This window comes from Mobula birostris, chromosome 24, assembly GCF_030028105.1.
Source record: "Mobula birostris isolate sMobBir1 chromosome 24, sMobBir1.hap1, whole genome shotgun sequence".
NCBI lineage: Eukaryota > Metazoa > Chordata > Chondrichthyes > Myliobatiformes > Myliobatidae > Mobula > Mobula birostris.
Window position 1 is genome coordinate 8,449,545 of NC_092393.1, and position 14,930 is coordinate 8,464,474.

At 39.9% G+C, this 14,930-nt stretch overlaps 1 protein-coding gene across 1 annotated transcript in view; it reads left to right on the plus strand.

Annotated features, from left to right (window-relative positions):
* Positions 1-14,930, plus strand: part of evpla (envoplakin a) — an 82,228-nt gene that overhangs the window by 63,343 nt on the left and 3,955 nt on the right. The window contains exons 18-21 of the mRNA XM_072242386.1: positions 5,029-5,179; positions 6,561-6,644; positions 7,397-7,507; positions 9,655-9,747. Of these exons, the coding sequence (XP_072098487.1) occupies positions 5,029-5,179; positions 6,561-6,644; positions 7,397-7,507; positions 9,655-9,747 (439 nt within the window). The remainder of the gene's footprint in view (positions 1-5,028; positions 5,180-6,560; positions 6,645-7,396; positions 7,508-9,654; positions 9,748-14,930) is intronic.

Below are 14,930 nucleotides of genomic sequence, written 5' to 3' on the forward strand. Positions count from 1 at the left end.
TGGCCTAAGGATGTACTGGGGCAGCCCACAAGACACCAACATAGTATGCTCACAGTGTTCAGCAGAACACAAGCAACAATGTCAGAACAACAATAGCAAAACAACCCCCTTTCCTCTCTCCCACCCTTCCACCAACCTACTCACGCACGCAGACCTCACACGAGGCCACCTCTGGGCCTCCAGCCTCCCGTGGACTTGTGGTCTTGCAGACATTGTGCCCCAACTTCCCCAGACTCTCAGACACAGCGCTTCAGCCATTAGGTCTTGACTTCCAGACTTCTGTTCAGTTTTTCGTATCGCCCACAGTACTCACTGATGACGGTGCCCCTAACTCCAGACCTCAAACTCTGGATTAGCCAATGACTGAACCCTGAACTCCCAGCCTTGAACTCTAGACTTGCTGAGTCACATTCCTAGGGGGTCAGTAGTCATCATGCCTCCTTTCTTTTTCAATCCTTTTATTAGTTTCAACATTATTCACATTACAAAAAATAAGTACAGAGCAATTGGGATTGTATTAATTAATAATAATTATATTATAAAAGTATACAGTCAGGTAACACATAGTTAGTAAACCTCCCAAAATCTCACGGATTAACAGTAAAATACATAAAGAGTATACATAAAATACAAAAATATCGTGAAAAGGAAAAAAATATATATCCCCTTAAAAAAACTAACCTACCCAAACTAAAAGAAAACTAAGGAAAAGAAAGAGCAAAGAGAGGGCTATTATGATAGCTCAGATAGAACCAACAGTGTCGCCACTCCCGTTCCTCTCCCCATATACTGAAATCACAAAATAGATTTGGCAAGAGTCAAATTACATCATGTGGAAATATTGAACAAATGGTCTCCAAGTCTCATCAAATTTAATAGATGGGTCATAAATGACACTTCTAATTTTTTCTAGATTTAAACAAGATATAGTTTGAGAAAATCAATGAAATGTAGTTGGAGGACTAATCTCTTTCCAATTCAATAGTATAGATGTTCTAGCCATTAGAGTAACAAAAGCAATCATCCGGCAAGCTGAAGAGGTCAAATGATGTTTTTCTATCATTGGTAAACCAAAGATGGCAGTAATAAGATGAGGTTGTAAATCGATATTCAAAACAGTTGAAATAATATCAAAAATATCGTCCCAATATTTCTTCAGTAAAGGGCAAGACCAAAACATATGAGTTAATGAGGCTGTCTCAGAATGACATCTATCACATACAGGGTTTATATGAGACTAATAACGAGTTAGTTTATCCTTAGACATATGAGCCCTGTGTACAACTTCAAACTGTATCAACGCATGTTTAGCACAAATAGAGGAAGAGTTAACTAGTTGGAAAATTTTTTGCCATTTCTCAGTGGGTAAGGTAAGCTTAAGTTCCCTTTCCCAATCATTCTTAATTGTATGGAAACATCTGGATTTATTTTCTTTATCATATTATAAATAATTGCTATTGAACCTTTCTGAAAAAGGTTTAAATCCAAAATTTTTTCCATTATATCAGTAGAGTATGAAATTGGAAAGGTAGTAAGAACAGTATTTAAAAAGTTTCTAATCTGTAAATATCTAAAAAAAAGTGATTAAAAATGTAAGTTATACTTATTAGATAATTGTTCAAAAGACATAAAACAATTATCTAAAAATAAATCAGAAAAACGTATTATACTTTTTGTTTTCCAGACCAGATATGCTTGATCCAAAAAAGAGGGATGAAAAAGAAAATTGGATATAGCAGGGCTAGTTAAAATAAATTGATTCAGTCCAAAAGATTTTCGAAACTGAAACTATATTCAAAGAGTATATTTAACTATTGGGTTATCCATTTGTTTGTCCAATTTAGAAAAGTCAAAAGGAAGTGGGGTCCCTAAAATAGAACCCAATGAAAACCCTGAAACAGAATTACATTCAAGATTAACCCATTGAGGACTTGCTACTGCGTCCCAATTCCGTGTCCAAAATTTTAAATAACGAATATTAATTGCCCAACAGTAGAATCTAAAGTTTGGCAATGCTAAGCCACCCTCCTTTTTGGGCTTCTGGAAATGTCTTTTACCTAATCTAGGATTTTTATTCTGCCATATGTATGAGGAAATTTTTGAATCAACATTGTCAAAAAAAGATTTCAGAATAAAAATTGGCAGTGCTTGAAATAAATATAGAAACTTAGGTAAAATAATCATCTTAACAGCATTGTTCCGACCAATTAATGACAAAAACATTGGCGACCATTTAGTAATCAAACCTTTAATCTGATCAAGTAAGGGTAAAAAATTAACCTTTAATAAATCCTTGTGCTTCTTAATAATTTTAACTCCTAAATAAGTAAATTGATCAGTAACTAATCTAAATGGTAAACATTTATAGTTTGGAACCATCATAGTTAACGGAAAAAGTTCACTCTTACTAAGATTCAGTTTGTAACCAGAAAATTTACTAAACTTATCCAACAAAGATAAAGTTGTGGGAATGGATTTTTCTCAGTCAGAAACATGTAATAGTAAATCATCTGCATATAATGATAACTTATGTATCTCTTTCCCACGAATAATACTAAAAATATTTGGTGAATCTCGAATTGCAATTGCTAAAGGTTCTAAAGCAATATCAAATAATAAAGGACTTAAAGGACAACCCTGCCTAGTGCCACGAAATAATCGAAGAAAGGGAGATCTTTGATTGTTAGTCAAAACCGAAGCTAAGGGAGTATGGTATATCAGTTTAATCCAGGATATAATTATCGGGCTAAAATTAAACTTCTCAAGCGTAGTAAATAAATATGGCCATTCAACTCTGTCAAAAGCTTTCTCAGCATCTAATGAAATAACACATTCTGGAGTTCTCAGTGAAGGAGTATAAATAGTATTTATTAATCTCCTAATATTAAAAAATGAATCATGATTTTTAACAAATCCAGTTTAATCCACAGAGATAATTTGAGGTAATACCTTTTCTAAACTAGATGCTAATATTTTAGAAAAAAGTTTTGAATCAACATTCAGTAAGGAAATTGGTCTATATGATGCACATTCAGTAGGATCCTTTTTTTAAAAAAATTAAGGAAATAGAGGCTCCATAAAATGATTGTGGTAGTTTACCTATAATAATTGCATCTCTAAAAACTTTGCACAACTGGGGAGAAAGAGTAGGAGAAAAAAACTTTAAAAATTCTGCTGTATAGCCTTCTGGGCTCGGTGATTTGCCAGAATTCATTGAAGAAATAGCACCCATTATTTCTTCATCCATAATAGATGTTTCTAACTTTGAACGTTCTTCCGGTGTTAATTTCAGAAAATTCAAATTCCTTAAAAAATCTTGCATCTCCCTAGGATCATGAGGAAATTCTGACTGATATAAAGATGTATAAAATTCTTGAAAAAACTTATTAATCTCATCATGATCAACTGTTAAAGTATCATTAGGTTTACGAATCTTAGTAATTTGACGTTTAACCGAAGCTGTTTTTAATTGATTGGCTAATAATTTACCAGATTTATCACTATGTATATAAAACTCACTTCTTGTTTTCATTAATTGATTTTCTATTGACGATGTTAAGAGTAAACTATGCTCCATTTGAAGTTCAACTCTCTGTTTGTAAAGCTCCTCATTAGGAGCAGTGGCATATTGTTTATCAATGTCTTTAATCTTATCAATCAACAAAAAGTATTTCATTCTTAGTGCATTTTTTCAATCCAGCTGAGTAGGAAATGATCTGACCACGAATATAAGCTTTAAAAGTGTCCCATATAACCCCACTGGGAATTGCATCCGTAGTATTGGTTCAAAAAAAAGTCAATCTGAACCTTAATAAATTTTACAAAATCTGAGTCTTGAAGTAAGTTGGAATTAAAACGCCATTGTCTAGTATCAGAAGGTATATCCCATAACTTAATAGAGAGATTCAATGGTGCATGATCAGATATGGCAATAATGTCATAGTTACACTCAATTACAGATGGTATTAAATGAGAGTCTATAAAAAAAATTCAATCCTAGAATAAGTATGATGCACATGTGAAAAGAAAGAAAATTCTTTATCCTTGGGATGTAGAAATCTCCAAATTTCGGAGATTCCAGAATCAATCAAAACATCATGCCTCCTGCCCACTGGTCCTTTGATTCCAGGACTCACTAACCTGGGAGGACTCTCTGACCTGGGAAGACCCGCCGACCTTGGATCTTCGGGGCCACCAGCTTTCTTCCTCGCTGGTCTTCATCCACAGTGCTTGCTGACGTGACTTCCGTCTATAGATGTCCTCTGTCACACATCCACATTGCTGGTCTTCGAATATGGAGTGTGAAGTGGAGACCTCGAATCTGGCATGACCTCTGACTCCCTTACATCCCTGTCCCTAAACCCTGACCTAATCCCTAACTCTTCCTTTGTTCCGAAAATCATCCCTACAAACCTAAAAGAAAGTGAAGTCTGAGCCATGACCTCAACAGGGACTGCAGCTTGGTGCCATCTTGACCGGATTCTAATCTGAATCTTGCCCTATTTCTCATATAGTTCTTATAAATATTCCCTTATCAACTGTTTGTAAAAATATTTTCAGTAATTATGGGCAGCTTGATTGATATTTTTGAAATACAAGTGTTTGCATGTTAAAAACCTAGGCAAGCATACTGTTGTTAAAGACAGAGTACCATGATGATCCTGTGCAGACTACTGCCTTTCATGTTCGTCTGTTGCTGTTCCCTTTCTGTTGTTTCCTCCAGCTGTAGAATTTTGGGTTCTCATTTTTTTGGAGTGCAAAGATATGTTAGGGTGAGGAGATGCTGTGGCCTTAGTTACAGAGCTTTGAGTAGGTAGGGGTGACATCCAGCTCAGCTCATGTCCATCTCCCACTGCACTTGCATGATGTTGTAGATCGATATCTCCAAAACAAACCTCTGATCATTAAAGCCTCCAGTGGGAGGATCATACCATAGATATTACATACCTGACCAGCGTAGGCATGAGCTATTCACTGTATTAGCTTCTCTGTGCCAGAGCTTCACACTGTGCCCTCTCATCTTTTCAGAGAGGATATGCTTCAGAATGCTGATAATGCCCAACAGCGTTACAAAACATCCCTGCAGGAACTCAACACCTGGATGGACAATCTTCCTAACAACCAAGTGCAACCCACTGCCAGCCTCAGTGAAGTCCAAACCAAACTCCAAGCCCAGAAGGTACGTGTTATCTAAGCATGAGGAAGTAGAAATTCAAACCTCTCTTTCAGTCCATGTTTGATAACAATTGCATGTATTGCATGTGTATGAATCTTTTAAAACTATTGTACCACATGATATGAAGTCTGATACATCATTGCGTCTGTAACTGCTGTTGCCTATTGTTCATCTTCAATACGTCATATTTGGTTTGAAGTTCCTTTACCTAACTTGTCAAACTAGATAGAACAATGGAGAAAAAAATAACACATGTTGCATCAATGTGGTCTTTTTCGTGGAAACCCACTCATTTTTTACGGGAACCCAATCAAATTTTCACAGAAAATCATACAATTTGTTGGTAATCCATTCAATTTTGTTCAGTAACCTATTCTGTTTCATGATAATCCAATCAATTGTCCATGGCAATCAACTCTTTCATGGTAATTTACCCAAATTATCATGGTAATCCACTCTATTTCATGGTAACCTACTTCATTTTCATGGGGGGAAGCATGGTAGTGTAGTGGTTAGCACAACACTTTACCAGTGACCGGGGTTCAAATCTCATAGCTGCCTGTAAGGAGTTTGTACATTCTCCCTGTGACTACACGGGTTTCTTCTGGGTGCTCTGATTTCCTCCCACGTTCCACAGACATCCCAGTTGGTAGTTTAATTGGTCATTGTAAATTGTCCTGTGATTAGGCCAGGGTTTAATCAGGGGATAACTGGACTCTCTGTGCAGTATCACAATGAATAAATAAATAATCCATTCTGTTTAATTGTAATCCTGTCCATGTTTTGTGGCAATTGATCTGTTTTTGTGGCGATCACATTTCAGTTTTGTACTGATGCAATTCACTTCTTTGGCACGGCTGTAATCACTCAAGTTTAAGCATTAGTAATCACTCACATTTCCAAGGGGCACTGCGCACTTCTTTGTATGAATAGCATTTCTTTAGAAAACAAATCAGAAACTATGATATTGTCCCTGAGATCAATAACACCTTGGTGGTCACACTGATGATCTCTGATTGTCACAAGCTGTAACTGTAAGTCTGTACTCCCTATCCACCTGGTGAACTTCCGATGGACAATTTTCTCAGCTAATTCCTGGACTATGAAAAGAAGCAGACACATTAACATATCTGTGCTGAAAACAATGTACCAAGCACACAATGTTTTCTAAGCCTGGGCTAATATCATCTCACTGAAGATAACCAGGGTTTGGCATAAAGCAATCTTTGGCACAAGTTGGGTGGATGCCCTCTGAGCTTCCACCCAACTTAATGGAAACATTGATTGAGATACTTCTCAAGTTTGATTTATTCTTCAACCTGATGCACATGTTAGAGCCGAGGGGACCTAGCCTCACTCCATTGTAACATCTTTGATTTTACAGAAACTGGTCGATGATATCAAGAAGCAGGAATCTAAGAAAGATGAACTCGTCCATCTCTCTCAAGACTTGCAGTCAACACTGAAGGTATGTGTTGGCTTTGGAGATTCTTCCAATTTCTCATCACCTGATTACTCCTGTTGTCAGGTGTAACTGCTGCTTCCAAGTGTGATTGGGCAAAGTAGACCCTGGATCAGGGAGATGTTTAATTTAAAAAGATGAATCCTGCTTTAGAAACAGCCAGGTGTCAAAGAATCCAGCAGAAAAAAAATTGGAGGTAGGAAGAAAGGATTAATTTTGTGCATTGCCAGATACATGGATTGGAAATGTCATGGGATAAGTGCAGATAAATCGGATAAGGTTTGATTGGCATGGATAAGTGGGCCGAATTACTCGTATTATTCTATTATTCTACAACTCCACAGAGGATTGGGTTAGAATAATGACATTTTGCAATAATGATATTTACACTTTGAGGTGGGGGTAGGAAGAAGTTCAATTTTACTTCAGCTGAGGATGGCTGCATTTTGGCTCTGCTCAGTCACGTTCTTCTATTTCTCCCCCCACCACCCCAATTTCTGATCTGCTCAAAGTCACACTCTTCTATTTCTTTGCCCCCCACCCCCGACAATTTCTGCTCTGCTCAAAGCCACATTATTGCATTATTTTGGACCAGCTGCCTAATTTAGCAAGCCTCTACCACCCCAACCCATTCCTCACAAGTTGGTGTTGAGCTGAAGGTTCTGAACAAGAGGGAAAGATGGGGTTCAGGACACAGGGGATTTCTCTGAGCCTGCATTTATGAAAATAGTAATGTTTTGCTTGTTCTTTTTCCAAAGGATTATGAAACCAACAATGACAAGTACCGAGCATCTCTGGACCCTACCTCTGGCCCATCTGGCCCGAAGAAGCTAAGAACTCAGGCACTGCAAGACAGCATTAAGGATCAGGTAAAGACAAGATCTTGGCACCAAGTTGTGCTTAGAATGTGCAGCTTATCAGCACAGGGAAGAGGTTTGGTGAAAAGAATGGGTACATTCAGATAAAGACACACATATGCTGATAGGTGAAATGAAGTGAAGAGGGAAAGAGGAGGGGTAGCTGGAGATACAATGGGAAATACAAATGCTGGCTCAATCTGATGGACTGAAAGACCTTTCCCTCTAGTGTACGTTCTGTATGACTTCTAACACTCTGTGTAATCTATGTCTAGTTCCATTGATCAGTCATGTCATCTCAATGCCTTTCTTTACTAAGGAGATTAGCAACTCCAGCATGGACCAACCATCAGTCATAGGATAGAGTTATAGGAAAGTACAGCACAGAAACAGGCCTTTTGGCCCATCTAGCCCATGCCGAAATCATTTTCAATCTTCCAGGCTAACATTTGGGGAAATTTGGTGAGACATCAGGAGTGATTTCAGCCAGTGCTGAAGACAGTGACTGGGTTACAGGTAATTGGTTTAGTGTTGTCACATGTCTACAAGACAGTGAAAAGCTTTGTTTGTGTGCCGTCCAGACAGATTATTTGAGGAAGCATAAAAGGAAAAATAATAACATGCACAGTCACAGAGGAAGTGTAGTGCATGTAGGTTGATAAAGAACAAGGGCAATGCCGATGTAGATGCTGAGGTCAGCAGTACTTGATTGTACAAGAGATCCATTCAAGAGTCTTATATACAGAAGGATAGAAGCCTTGTGGAATGTGTCCCAAGGCTTTCACAGCTGCTGCCCATTGGTTGAAAGCAGGAGAGAGAATGACAAAGATTAGTAGGACTCTTTGATTATGTTGGGTGGTTTCCCAAGGCAATGGAAGTATTGACAGAGTCCATAGAGGGGACGGTGTGTTTACAGTTCTCTGCAATTTCTTGCAGTTACTGTGGCATGTAAGTCATGAGCTCAGTACAAGTATTTGTGACTCAAGTGGATATCTGGGGTCTGATGTACTCTCAGTGATGGACCATGCATCTCATAGTAGAAAGGTGTCACATTCAAGTTTAATAAACAATTCAGGTGCAATGAAAAAGGTCACAGGAACATAAACATAAGGAAGTCTGCAGATGCTGGAAATCCAAAGCACACACACAAAATGCTGGAGGAACTCAGCAGGTCAGGCAGCATCGATGGAAAAGAGTACAGTCGACGTTTTTGGGCCGAGATCCTGAAGAAGGGTCTTGGCTAAGATATAGACTGTCTACTCTTTTCCACATTTGCTGCCTGTCCTGCTGAGTTCATTCAGCAATTTGTGTGTTACAGGAACATAAAAACACATACACAATGTTTACTTGAAAAAAACATAAATTAATCATAAATTATACATAATTTTTACACAAAAGAACACAAATAGATCATAAACCCCTACAAATCCAACTTGATTCAAAGTGGTTATAATAAGCAGAACAGTAAGGTACACCTATTATAATGAAAGCTCAAAGAAGTCAAGATTATTCTGCTTAGAGCAGTGAAGGTTAAGGGAAGATTTAATAAAAATATTTAAACATAGCAGATGGTTTTGATAGGGGAGGTAAGCTGATTCCATTGACAGGATGTTTGGAAACTGACAGATAACAGCAAGAAGAGGAGAATATTTTGGTGTCACCAATTGTTATGACCTGGGCCACACTACTTGAAAAGCTGATAAAACAGACACAAAAAAATCAAAATGTAGCTGTGTGTATTTTTTAAAAGGAAGGAGTAGGAGTGTATGAACAGTGATAAGGAGGAATTTTATTAGCCAGAGAGTAGTTCAATCTGTGGAATGCTCTGCGACAGACAGCTGTGGAGGCCAAGACCACGGGTATATTTAAAGCGAAAATTGATAATTTCCTGATTGTTCAGGGATCAAAGGTTATGGTGAGAATGCAGGTGTACGGGGTTAAGTAGGATTGAGGATCAGCCATGATGTCTCATAGTCTTATGCAAAGGGAACTGATTATATAATCATTTAAAAACCGACATGGTCACAACGGGTTGGCTGGACTTCTTCTGTGTTGTGTGAATTAATGTCCTTGTCCCTCACTCGCCCTTTTTCCAGACTCCAATTGCAGTGAATATACTGTATGTGACTCCCAAATAACACTCTTTGTTTCCTTTACAGGACAAGAACACGGTCAAACGCTTTGCTGAGGTCTCCTCGTCAAATGATCAGTTGCTGAGCCAGCTGGAATTTGTGACCAAGGTTAAGCGAAAGGTAAGCAAGTGGTAACTGCTGAGGGTTCTTCGTATCTGAGAGCGAAGGATGACACATTGTTGATGAACGTACTACAGCCCCTCTTTTAATTCTGGTATAACTCCCAGAGGCCCTGGTGTTCAGTAGTCCAAGGTCTATCCTGCCACCCAGCAGCAGATCCACAGTTCATTATCATAGGCTGCAGGGAGTAGCTGACTTCTTGAGGCTCTCCTGGATTAATTCAGATAACATTTACCTTCACATTTGGCTGTACTTCAGGATGCCCAGTGCCCTTTACAGTTCATGGTGTTGTGAAATTCACATCAGTGAGTGTTTATCAACCAGTGGCCAGTGCTCAGAACTTTGCTCCTACATGCACATGACTTTTATAACCTGGGTACAATTATTACAAAATGATTGCAGGGGAGACTACGTGGGTCAATTATTTGTGGAATCTCAGATTTACTCAGCAAGTCCTCCCTCTATCAGCATTACAATGGATCTTACATGAACAGTGTGGAATCCCAAAACACCTATTGAAAAAGATATTGTGGACTTCAGGGGTGCAGTGCTAGCCGAAGCACACCGGAGCACGTCCGGCACCTCTTCAAGAAAAATGCCGAAATAAACAAGCTAAAAACAAAAAAAATCCAGCAAGTGGCTGTTCTGTGAGTGTAAACATCTTGTTAAATCCACTCACTGGATGCTTTTTTGTTTTTGGCACCATTCTTTGTAAACTCCAGAGTCTGTTGTGCGTAAAAATCCCCGGAGATCAGCAGTTTCTGAGATACTCAAATCACCCTGGGCAGCACCTAATTAATTAGCTTGTTTATTTCGGTTTTTTTCTTAAAGAGGTGCTGGATGTGCTCCGGTGTGCTCCGGCTTGCACTGCACCCCTGGTGGACTTCAGGAAGGGTAAGACAAAGGAACACATACCAATCCTCATAGAGGGATCAGAAGTGGAGAGAGTGAGCAGCTTCAAGTTCCTGGGTGTCAAGATCTCTGAGGATCTAACCCAGTCCCAACATATCGATGTGGTTATAAAGAAGGCAAGACAGCGGCTATACTTCATTAGAAGAGATTTGGCATGTCAACAAATACACTCAAAAACTTCTATAGTTGTACTGTGGAGAGCATTCTGACAGACTGTATCACTGTCTGCTATGGGGAGGAGAGCTACTGCACAGGACTGAAAGAAGCTGCAGAGGGTTGTAAATCTAGTCAGCTCCATCTTGAGTACTAGCCTACAAAGTACCCAGGACATCTTCAGGGAGCGGTGTCTCAGAAAGGCAGCGTCCATTATTAAGGACCTCCAGCACCCAGGGCATGCCCTTTTCTCACTGTTACCATCAGGTAGGAGGTACAGAAGCCTGAAGACACACACTCAATGATTCAGGAACAGCTTCTTCCCCTCTGCCATCCCATTCCTAAATGGACATTGAATCTTTGGACAGTACCTCACTTTTTTTTAATATACAGTATTTCTGTTTTTGCATGTTTTTTTAAAATCTATTCAATATACATATACTGTAATTGATTGACTTAGAAACATAGAAAACCTACAGCACAATACAGGCTCTTTGGCCCACAAAGCTGTACTGAACATGTCCCTACCTTAGAAATTACCTCGGGTTGCCCATAGCCCTCTATTTTTCTAAGTTCCATGTACCTGTCCAGGAGTCTCTTAAAAGACCCTATCGTATCCGCCTCCATCACTGTTACTGGCAGCCCATTCCACACACTCACCGCTCTCTGCGTAGAAAAGATTACCCCTGACATCTCCTCTGTACCTACTTCAAAGCACCTTAAAACTGTCTCATCTTGTGTTAGCCATTTTAGCTAACACAAGAAAAAGCCTCTGACTATCCACGTGATCAATACCTCTCATCATCTTATACATCTCTATCAGGTCATCTCACATCCTCCGTCACTCCAAGGAGAAAAGGCCGAGTTCACTCAACCTATTCTCATAAGCCATGCTCCCCAATCCAGGGAACATCCTTGTAAATCTCCTCTGCACTGTTTCTATGGTTTCCACATCCTTCCTGTAGTGAGGCAACCAGAATTGAGCACAGTACTCCAAGTGGGGTCTGACCAGGGTCCTATATAGCTGCAACATTACCTCTCAGCTCCTAAACTCAATCCCACAATTGATGAAGGCCAATGCACTGTATGCCTTCTTAACCAGAGAGTCAACCTGCGTAGCAGCTTTGAATGTCCTATGGACTCAGACCCCAAGATCCCTCTAATCTTCCACACTGCCATTAATACCATATTCTGCCATCATATTTGACCTACCAAAATCTCACACTTATCTGAGTTGAACTCCATCTGCCACTTCTCAGCCTAGTTTTGCATCCTATCAATGTCCCACTGTAACCACTGACAGCCCTCCACACTATCCACAACACCCCCAACCTTTGTGTCATCAGCAAACTTACTATCCTATCCCTCCACTTCCTCATCCAGGTCATTTATAAAAATCACAAAGAGTAGGGGTCCCAGAACAGATCCCTGAGGCACATCACTGGTCACCGACCTCCATGCAGAATATAACCCATCGACAACCACTCTTTGCGTTCTGTGGGCAAGCCAGTTCTGGATCCACAAAGCAATGTCCCCTTGGATCCCATGTCTCCCTACTTTCTCAATAAGCCTTGCATGAGGTACCTTATCAAATATCTTGCTGAAATCCATATACACTACATCTACTGCTCTACCTTCATCAATGTGTTTAGTCACATCCTCAAAATAGAACATAGAACATAGAATTGTACAGCATAGTACAGGCCCTTCGGCCCACAATGTTGTGCTGACCCTTAAACCCTGCCTCCCATATAAACCCCCACCTTAAATTCCTCCATATACCTGTCTACTAGTCTCTTAAATTTCACTAGTGTATCTGCCTCCACCACTGACTCAGACAGTACACTCCACGCACTAACCACTCTCTGAGTAAAAAACCTTCCTCTAATATCCCGCTTGAACTTCCCACCCCTTACCTTAAAGCCATGTCCTCTTGTATTGAGTGGTGCCCTGGGGAAGAGGCACTGGCTGTCCACTCTATCTATTCCTCTTAATATCTTGTATACCTCTATCATGTCTCCTCTCATCCTCCTACTCTCCAAAGAGTAAAGCCCTAGCTCCTTTAATCTCTAATCATAATGCATACTTTCTAAACCAGGCAGCATCCTGGTAAATCTCCTCTGTACCCTTTCCAATGCTTCCACATCCTTCCTATAGTGAGGCGACCAGAAATGGACACAGTACTCCAAGTGTGGCCTAACCAGAGTTTTATAGAGCTGCATCATTACCTCGCGACTCTTAAACTCTATCCCTCGACTTATGAAAGCTAACACCCCACAAGCTTTCTTAACTACCCTATCTACCTGTGAGGCAACTTTCAGGGATCTGTGGACATGTACCTCCAGATCCCTCTGCTCCTCCACACTACCAAGTATCCTGCCATTTACTTTGTACTCTGCCTTGGAGTTTGTCCTTCCAAAGTGTACCACCTCACACTTCTCCGGGTTGAACTCCATCTGCCACTTCTCAGCCCACTTCAGTCAGGCTCATAAGGCACAACCTGCCTTGGACAAAGCCATGCTGACTATTTCTAATCATATTATGCCTCTCCAAATGTTCATAAATCCTGCCTCTCAGGATCTTTTCCATCAACTTACCAACCACTGGAGTAAGACTCACTGGCCTATAATTTCCTGGGCTATCTCTACCCCCTTTCTTGAATAAGGGAATAATATCCGCATCCCTCCAGTCCTCTGGAACCTCTCCTGTCCCCACTGATGATGCAAAGATCATCGCCAGAGGCTCAGCAATTTCCTCCCTGGCCTCTCACAGTAGCCTGGGGTACATCTCGTCCGGTCCCGGTGACTTATCCAACTTGATGCTTTCCAAAAGCTCCAGCACATCCTCTTTCTTAATATCTACATGCTCAAGCTTTGCAGTCCGATGTAAGCCATCCCTACAATCGCCAGGATCCTTTTCCATGATGAATACTGAAGCAAATTACTTGTTTATTTATTATTATTTTTTGTTTTCTCTGCTCGATGATGTATTGCATTGAACTGCTGCTGCTCAGTGAACAAATCTCATGTCACATGCCAGTGATAATAAACCTGATTCTGAATCTGAGCTCTCTATCTCTATCTCTCTCTCTCTCTCACTCTCTCTCTAACTCTCTCTATCTCTCCCTCTCTCTATCTCTATCTCTATCTCTCTCTCTCTCTCTCTCTCTATCTCTCTCTGTCTCTCTATCTCTCTCTCTCTGTCTCTATCTCTCTCTAACTCTCTCTGTCTCTCTCTCTATCTCTCTCTCTCAATCTCTCTCTCTCTCTCTATTTCTCTTTCTCTCTCCCCACCCCCTCAAGGCACTACTATGGACAATATTATTAGAAGTCTTAACTCGGAAAATGGCCAGCTGTCAGAAAGTGAGCACCTTAATCAATGTTCTCTTTCCCACATTAGGCAAACCAAAGCTGCTGTCATACGAGCAGAGGTAGCTTCTTCAAATAGGTTTGGGTTCTAGCACTGTCTCTGCCATCTGGAGGAAATTAATATTGAGCAATGGAAAACAATAGAGTTTTAGTGATGTTAATTACAGATCACTAGTGTCCCCAGTTTAACAACATCATATGTCCTTCTCGATTATGGACAAAACATAGGATATTTGTTCTTGCATAGTTATCAAAATGGACAAATGTAGTGGTGACAATATTAAACCTTGCTTTTGAGTTTCAGAATTGGAGTGCTATGTTCTCTGTGTGTAGCTCTGGTTCAATTTCCATACTTGTGTGCTTCACTTGAACTGAATTTATCTGCAGCCTGTCACTGTACCAAGAGCTGACTACACTAAGTAAGACTGATTATAGGTCCTGGGCTTCACGTTTACCTGCAATAATAGGCTTCTGTCTTAAAGTTTGGATTCAAACCCTCCTCTTAAAGCAGAGACAGACTCTTTGCAGTTAAAAATCAAAAAGAATGTCAGTTCTGATCAACTAAAAGGAGATGTTATGAAAGTTGCAGATGACAATTAATGAACCCCAATGACTGGATGACCCACTGTGATGTGGTTTGTCAAACTAAGCTTTGTTGTTATGTCTGATGGTCAGATGACTGAGCATTGATTCATTTACAACACCAGTACTAAGGCAGCATTAATCCAATAAAAAAACTCGGAGGTCTTC